Below are 9053 nucleotides of genomic sequence, written 5' to 3' on the forward strand. Positions count from 1 at the left end.
TACAAATTGCGCCGGGGGCCCTGAATAAAGTTTACGAAACCTGTACCTCAGGGTCCCCACTCTTCTTTCTTCGTCTTTCAATATAGGGTCTCCTGTAGGGGCTTTCAGATGCCACGGTTTGGCCCCGCCTGGTTCCAGCGGCTCCCTGCGACTCATTTGATGTCGTTTGCCCATCTAGTAGTAGGCATTCCGTGCTTTTCGGTGAGGTCACCATTCTGGCCTCATGAGACCCCAGCATCTATTGGCTATTTGGATTATGAGCAACTGCATAGTGAACTCCAACATGTTCATACAGGGCATACACGAGACACGAGTCCGCTCTACCGTTGCACTTCATCTTAGCGACTCGTTGCGCTATAATTATTGTGTTTCTTTTACGGATTTTTAAGAGATACTCTGAGCATTATAATATATTATTATCAATCTCTTTTGCTCGCTAAGTGATTCTGAGCATTCTCATCAGACCCAAACTTATCGACCATGTGTCATCACTGCATGCACTGTTCGAAGACTTAGGGCAGAGCTAAATATCGCTTTTAACTGGAACACATGCCCAATATTAATAACAATGATGTCCGGTCGTTTTCACGTGGTATAAGTCTGTTGGACGCTCATTTTTAGCGCCATATATAAGCAGCCATTGTTTTTTTAATTCCATAGTCGAACCCCAAATCTGTTAAGTTAAAGACCTCTAAGGTTTATTTGGTGATGAGAAAATAGTGAACAAAGTGTCAAAATGTCCTGGACCTTGTACATTGTGTGTTTTGTTTGTGTGTGTGGTGTTAAGACTCAGGTGATTCCGGGCAAATCCAGGACGAACGATGGTGATTTTAATAATGTGAACTCGGATGGATCCTTTGATTTTGGGTAATAGAAATTTTCTTTTATCATTAGGGAATTCCCCTGAATTGGTGATAATAGTAATATGATGATGGCAAGTGATAAAGGTTGGCAGATTCAAATTTCAATAACGTTTATGAAACAGATACTTACTTATGTAGGGCTGAAATTAGAAATGAAATCTAGCAAGGGTTGAAATTTGAAATCTGCCAAATTAACGAAACGAATCGAAGAAACATACCTAGGTACCCTTTTATGTAGTCTATGCGGACGAAGTTAAAGACATAAGCTAATTTTATTTATAAATTCAAAAAAAAACCAAGTTGTTAAAATAACATTTAAAAAAAAATTATTACATACTAGTTAAGTATACCTAATCTAAAAATTCTAGTTTCAGCTAATTAATTCCGAGTTTACACAAGTTGCGAATATAAGTATTTCACTAATTACTTGATCACGGAAATAATTACATAGCTACGAATACTTAGGAAGTAGAACTAACCACATTAACTTTACAACTAGAAAGATGTCCTCTCGTTTCGAAAAATGATTGCAAACTTTCTTACATCATTTTTACGGTTTCGTATTCGAAGGGTGCCAACGAGACCCTATTACTGTCTTCGCTGTCCGGACGTCCTTCCATCTGTCTGTCTGTCTGTCTGTCAACGGGTTGTATCTCGTTAACTGTGATCGGTAGAGGTGAAATTTTCACAGAATGTGTATTTCTATATTGCCGCCATAACAACAAATAATAAAAACTAAAAAATGGCCGCCGTGAAACTTAAAAAAAAACTTATAAGTATTATTTCTTGTACAATAGGTACGGAACTCTTCGTGTATAGTCCGACTTGCACATGGCCGATTTTTAATTACGGTGTTTGTTAATTAGAAGCTATTAGTGAAGCGTTTACATTTACACTACAGATTGTAGTGATATCTCTTATCTACTTTATGCTGCAGGTAATTAATTCTCATCTTAATGCTAACGATTAAAATATCACCATGTGAAGTTATTAACGGAGTCCTTATGAACGAAGTACCTAGTTTTTTCACGGAAACTTAAACAATAATGGGTGGAAATTCCCCGTCTAATACTTTACCTATGTTCGGAATACGGAATATTTTCTACGGAAAATTCTTCATTCAATTTTTCTCTTGTCTTTTAGAGCTTAGTTTGTTTATTCACTTTATTAAGAATATGTAGGTATGATTTGATTATGAAACTAAAATAATCGATGTTTATTAAGCGTCTATTTAGCTGAATTTTCAGAACAGTTTCTGAGTCGATGTCGCAAAATCTGGAAAATTGTTTGATTTTAACTCCGTCCATGCAAAGTTTAACTGCGGTTACTGGCACCATACAAACGTTCTCCTTTGAATATTAACCAATCAAACTATATGTATTTTTGTACACATTCGTGAAACTAATATATCTATCTAGATGTCTGTGGTTATTGTTACTATTAATACAGCCAGGCTGATCTGTTGCGCAAAAAATAAAACAGCCCTTCTATCACCCGATGAGGCTATTAATCGCGGCCTTGTAATGTCTCGTAATTTTTTTTTAGCACTAAGACTCTGTCCATGGCCCCAGGGTCTCCACGGCAAACGGAATTCGATGTCTGTCGATATTATATCCGTAAAAATACTTTGTTACACGGGTTAAAAGATTTGTACGTAAATTCTTGGCCTTTGAAACTTAATATTTTAAATGAAATCTGGAAACCACAAGTTCTTAGAATAGGTATATTTACAAAATTTCATTAAGTTATGGTTAGTATTCAAAAGAGAGCAAGACTACGAATAGACCTATTTAATATGCGAAAGAAAGCATTTTCTTAGCGCTAAGTTGTTACTGTTCTTTATAAACACGTAGGATTTTCTCAGCGTTTCATGTTTTTTTTCTGAATGTGTCAAGGAAGCCACATTTTTGTAAAGATCACTATAGTAGGTAACAGACAGACACTTTTGCAGGTATAATATTGTATTGATTTTACAGATACACGAACAAGGACATAGGGGGAAGCTACCACTTGGCACAGGGAAACATCAACGGAGTGGTTGGGGGTCGGTTCGGAGCGAGGGATCCCAGTAACAATGAAATCAAGGAAACCATTTACACAGCTGGACCTAGAGGGTGAGTTGAATGTAAAATCCATTTCAAATTGAGATTCTCATGCAACCGGGGTGAGGACGCCTCGCACACACGCACAGCCACCGCGCTGGGAGATTACAAATTTAATGGGTCATTAGATCTGATAAAAATTTATGAGCATGCCAATTACTTTAATTGACATTTATAATATTAAGTATGGATTAACCTTGTGGTTCCTTGACTATAATTAATTTAATTCCACATTAGGTTCCGCGCAAGAGGTCCGAACGTCCACCGTAAGATAGACCTGGACCAGCGTCCGCGAGGCAACATCGGGAACAAGGATGACCCCTACTTCGACCCCAGTGAAGACCCCAGCTACTCTTTTAAGCAAGAAACGAGGACATACTCCAAGAATGAGAACGCTGATAGCAGAGGCGATGTTACAGGTAGACCAGAGAACTTTTTATTTATACCCATCAACTGACGGTCAGTTGAAGAGTGGATTGCACGAGACAGGGTTCGTAAACTTTTCCTATCTCCTAGTCTAATACAAAGCTTAAGCCTAAAAAAGAGTTTAAAAAAAACTGCCAAGCAAAGGCCCCTTTATAGGAGGAAGTTTGAGTTGCCCCATAGATAGATTTTCTTCACCTAATTCTAAAGCCTCTGCTATATAACGTATGATGGGTCGGGATGGTAGATTGGTTTTCAAACCAAGTTAATGTAATCAAGTCTTTCAAGTCTAGTTATCTTCTTCTTGGTTACATTAAAATCTACTTCTAGAGATCGCTTCCACGTTAGGTACTAGGATTAAAAAAGGAAATGGTATTGGATAGGTCCCGTGCTACTAAGTAACGGCAGGCCCTAGTAATGGTTATTACTAGGGCCTGCCGTTCTCGGTTGCCTTCTCTTTGTTGTCACTTGAAAACTTCTTTTGCGACATCAGATATTTGGCGTAGCACGGGACCTATCCAATACCATTTCGTTTTTTAATCTACCAAATTTGGTCAGAGGTAGGATCTTAACATAGGTTCAAGTGTTGACCCTCGATATTAAATACCCTATTTCCTTGAAAGAATGCTATTGCAAAAGTAGGTACCTAACTAAGAAACCTTTACTCACAGGCACTTACACATTCGTGGACGACATCGGTGAACGACACGACGTCTCCTACATAGCTGGTCGCGACACTGGTTTCCACGTGTCATCAGCGCATCCTGACGCACCTAACTTGATTGGGACACCTTTCCACCGTATGCCACTAGTCAGGGGAGAGGATAAACCCAGGGGGAAGACGGCTGTGCAACGAGGACTTGACGGCTCTTACAGGTATAAGTTGTATATTAACGGGTATGATGGACATTACTAAGCAGAATTACGTCTGAGCATATAAGCAGCGTTGATAAAACACGGGTGATCTCAGGTAAAGCCCTTTTAAGTTTTGCTCACTCACCTGCTAATTATAATTAAAACACATTACGGATCATAGCTCATACTTTCATTGCTTAACTCGCGCTATAAATAAAATAGGAAGACCTATTCGCGCTTTGCCATTTGGTTACACATTCACCGACTTGGATTTACAATGCAATACCTGAGGCTTCCAAGCTGATTGCTTCAGCATTCCACCACGGCCCGCAAGTTAAGAAGATAGACCCAGGGAGAAGACGACCGTGCAATGAGGAATTGACAGACCTTACAGGTATTGTCTACAGGTACCTACGACAGATTTGAAGTTGCCAAACAGGCATGTCGAGCAAAAGAAATATATTTATCTTAGATTATTTCAGCTTTAAACATGATCAAACCTAAGGAGCAAGGCTATTTTTACTAAATTAAATTTTCTCTTATTTTCTTATTTTCTTATTGCTTTGGAAAGAAACAGTTAGGATAACTGAGCTGTAGTCCGTTCACATATCATCATCAGAGAGACAGCATCAAGATCAGGAAGGATGCAGCAGAATAACCTGACTGTCCAGCGTGGAAACGCAACCAATATTCTTGACACCATTCCACGTGGGCATGACATGTACAGAAATTAGAAAACCCAGGAAAAAACTAGCTTTAAGTTTTATTGTAATTTGTAACATTTTATAATCCATACTTCCAATCTAATATTATAAATGCGGAAGTGTGTCTGTCTGTCTGTCTACTACCTTATCACGGCCCAAGAGTTTAACCGATTCTGACGTTTGGTACAGAGTTAGCTTATATCCCGGGGACGGACATAGGCTACTTTTTATCCCGGAAAATCAAAGAGTTCACACGGGATTCCTAAAGACCCATCCGCTCAACCAATTTGTATGAAGTTTGGTAACGAGGTAGCTTGCGTCAATGTTACTAACATAGACAACTTTTTATCCCAGAAAACCAAACATTTCCCACGGGATCTTCAAAAACCTAAGTCGCGGGCATCCTCTAGTAATTAATAAAATGTTTAAAACATTCAAATCGAAGTGTCTAACGCCATCTAATCTTGGGTTTACTAATGTTATTCCATATTATAGATTCATATCCGCTGGTCCCGACCAGAGGAGAACAGAGAGCAGCGACTCTCTCGGTAACGTCAGAGGCTCCTACTCGTTTTTGGATGACAAAGGTGTACAAAGGTATAAAATGTCGTTTTGCCAACTGTATAATTTTCTGTTACTTCAGATTTAAGCTACCTTCAAATCCCATTTATTCTAGCAAGCCGCATAAATGATGTTTTGGGTTTTGACGGCCTCCCTGGCGCTGAAGTCTTATTAGGTCCGCGAGGTTTCCGGGTTTAATTTCCGGCGGGGGTTTGGAATTTTATAATTTTTTTCTAGTCTGGTCTGCTGGTGGGAGGCTTTGACCGTGGCTAGTTACCACCCTACCGGCAAAGCCGAGCCGACAAGCGGTTTAGAGTTCCGGTACGATGCCGTGTAGAAACCAAAGGAGTATAGGTTTAATGAAAACTGCCATACCCCTTCCAGGTTAGCCCGCTTCCTTCTTAGACTGCATCATCACTTACTACTAGGTGAGATTGCAGTCAAAGGCTAACTTGTATCTGAATAAAAAACCAATTTTCTTGTTAGACCGGAGACCTTGAACGGCATGATCCGCGCCGTGGCAACGCTCCACACTCCACTCAGCTATCACCGTTTTATATAATTTACTTACACACTTTTTTTTAATTCCCAGGACAGTCCATTACATAGCAGGCCCTGGCATCGGGTACCGCATCGTGAAGAACAGCAATGATCCCATCATTCCACCATACTTCCCCACTCTGCCCAGTTCCTTCGACCCAGCGTTCAATGCTGTTGCCGTTGCTAGTGTAGGCTCCGTATCACCTTCTTTTACTTCCACCGATGTAGGAGGGGATGATGTTTTTAAAGGTTAGTAGTACCTAACCTTACATGCTACAGGCCTATGCTATAAGTATCTATGGTAGAGGCTTTAAACAAAGTCATGGTGAATTACGCAGGGACGGACACTCCTGATCTTGGATCTGTTCCAATGCGAGATTAGGGATTCCTGATCTTTTTCCCATTTTTTTGAAAATTATACTATTTTCTAAAGCTCAAGTACTGAGGTAGGTAGGTACTGAAAGCAGAACTTCTTCAGCAAATAATTTGCTGAGAATAATCATTATTGTACAGAACTAAACGTCCAATGGCATACAATTCAATATGTATGTGAAAAAACGCGGTATCCACAAAAAGGATTGCCATTTTTGTGACCTTGCTATTAGAGCTAGCTTAGGTTGAGCTACTCACTAGATCTGCCTGAATATTATTGAGAAATTGAGCAATAACAACAAAAATAAGATATGACAAGATTTTGATTGTACAATTTTTCTCAGGACCAGACGGCACTGCTGCTTCTGGACATGTTAAACCACCTCCATTCCCCACCGAAAAAGATAGGCCAAGCAGCCAGGCCGTTATTCCATCCGAAATTGAAGAAACCCCAGACAGTGGACCCAACGGGGAGACCTACGGGCCAGGACCAACCTACGTCCAAGAAACAGGATCCGAGGACATATCGTACATAGACGAGGATGCGTCTAGTTTCTCCGGCCCCAAGCCAACTCAAGGACCAGGTGATGCATAGCACGGATGTTGGCAAATGATTGACAATAGTGATCTTGTTTGAAACCTTACCCATTTTCATCAACCTTTGTTTAAGACAATCGTGTTCGATGTAGATTGCTTTTCACATCAACTAGAAATCCTGAAATGTCCACGTTCTTTCTTCCCAGAAAGATCGAGTGATGAACTTAAGTCCAAAAAATGTGCCATTACTGTTCAATAACAAGATCACAATATTCAATCGAAATAGCACAGAGCGGTTGGAGAGAGCACTTTGGAATGATTATATTATAAGAGATTGCTTGATCGCAATAAATATTGTTCACCGACAAACTGGTTTTTATTACACCAATACCTCACGGCACCAAAGCACAGCGATAGAGCACGCAAAGAATTCATAGAACTTAGTAATGATTACAACTTGCAGGCAAACCGTGGCGTCCGTCCAGCAAACCGGCCAAACCTTATAGGCCGACGAAGAAACCTTACGTACCGGTAAAACCTTCTCAAGGGACGAATAATAAACCCGACGATTTCGAAGTTGAGAGTGGCGAACAAAGTAAACCAGAGTTTGCGGTAGGATTCAATATACAACACTCAAAGCCGGGCCCAACTATCATTAGGAATATAGGTGAAGCATACTTTGGTATACCTCCTGGAGTGTCTGTCAGAGCCCATGTACAAAGTATTGACTTATATCCGTTTGGCTCTAAGCCACTTTCACCTTCTGAAGCTCTGGAGAATGACAAACATAACAGTCACTAATTAATCCCAAAATACTCTCACTAAAGTTTAGGTGCAAAACCAATTTGTAAAACAAAAATCCATCGAAATTATTCTGTAAGGTGTTAATAAAGATTTTACATTTTTCTTTGAGTTTAATTTTAGGTTAGTTTCAAGGTTAGTAAACGAAAAGAGGAGGAGGTTTTTTACAAATTTATTCGAACACGACTGTAAATTTAACAAAATGCAAAATAGTAACTATACAAGGGACCTGGCTGGTAATGCATTTGGTGTAGACACTATTCTCATGCCGCGTTCCCGTAGTCACTTCACCAATAACGATTTTCAAGTAACGTCCCATGAATATCAATACAAATAGGACAATTTTTACTATCCAATAATCGTGCCTGCTGCCTATCTAGTAAGTAGACAGGCCTAAACATCGGGCTATTCTTCATTTCATAAATTCGCTACAAAAAAGACAGCATTGCTTTATGCCTGTCAATTTTTGCAGCGGCGAAAAGGTCGCGATACAGTTGGCCCGTGTACCTTTGCTTACGATTTTGTATCGCCATTGTCGCGATTCTGAATCGCGTTAAAAATACTCGCGGTTGTATCGCGTATTATCGGTGGATAATATATCCACCCGTGCGCCCATGCTCGGAGAGTGGATAAAACTGGCGGGGGAGATAAAAAATTTATCCATCCTCGGGGAGAAGATTGTATCGGCCCATGCTCACCCGGCAAAGAGAGGCATTTTTATAGAATTTAAAAAATATACATAGTAAATCGTAGTTTTATTCCATTTCAATATTGACCTCAACAGAATCTGACAGCAGGAAAAAAATTAGAAGTACATATATAATATTTTATGATAAGTTTTAGAGTTGGTTGAGTAAACGTATTATTCGGTACTGAACCCTTTGCCATCTTAGATAGAGTATGCCAAGTTGTTCATCAAAGCTTAGCATTAAGTATTATTTTTTATTGGATTCTTAAACGTTGAAACTGTTAAATTATAAGTAGGTATTCATATTCATGAGACATATACTACGAAAGGTGTTAACAAATTTTTAACAAGAGATGCATAATTGGAAGGTTAGTTTGGCAATTTTCATTAGTGAATAAACAGGAAAAGTTAAATAGGTAAGTGGGTAAATTATTACGTCTAAATATAATAATAATATATATTTTATCATTAAGTATCCTAACTACTTGCGAGATTGAACGATCAGTGTCTAGTTTTACATGATTAATTTTTTTTCATAGGTTTACAGTTCGCTAGAAATAAGAACAGAATTTTTATGAAAGTTACATTTACGTAGGCACTTTTGAAA

General features: G+C 39.2%; 1 protein-coding gene across 1 annotated transcript; it reads left to right on the plus strand.

Moving 5' to 3' along the window:
• The first annotated feature begins 600 nt into the window (after positions 1–600).
• LOC123866859 lies at positions 601–7803 on the plus strand. The gene is made up of 8 exons (XM_045908593.1): positions 601–867; positions 2840–2977; positions 3203–3384; positions 4060–4264; positions 5443–5544; positions 6101–6297; positions 6765–7004; positions 7421–7803. Exons 1-8 carry the CDS (start codon positions 737–739, stop codon positions 7756–7758), a joined length of 1533 nt encoding a protein of 510 aa, XP_045764549.1. The 5' UTR covers positions 601–736; the 3' UTR covers positions 7759–7803.
• Positions 7804–9053: the final 1250 nt, after the last annotated feature.

Source organism: Maniola jurtina, chromosome 7 (genome assembly GCF_905333055.1).
Source record: "Maniola jurtina chromosome 7, ilManJurt1.1, whole genome shotgun sequence".
NCBI classification, from domain to species: Eukaryota; Metazoa; Arthropoda; class Insecta; order Lepidoptera; family Nymphalidae; genus Maniola; species Maniola jurtina.

Bases quoted from the DNA above. Each gene is read 5' to 3' on its own strand.
- LOC123866859 (XM_045908593.1), top strand. From the start codon at position 737: ATGTCCTGGACCTTGTACATTGTGTGTTTTGTTTGTGTGTGTGGTGTT. The intron at 868-2,839 runs GTAATAGAAATT...TTGATTTTACAG, and splicing joins GATGGATCCTTTGATTTTGG to ATACACGAACAAGGACATAG. The intron at 7,005-7,420 runs GTGATGCATAGC...TACAACTTGCAG, and splicing joins CAAGCCAACTCAAGGACCAG to GCAAACCGTGGCGTCCGTCC.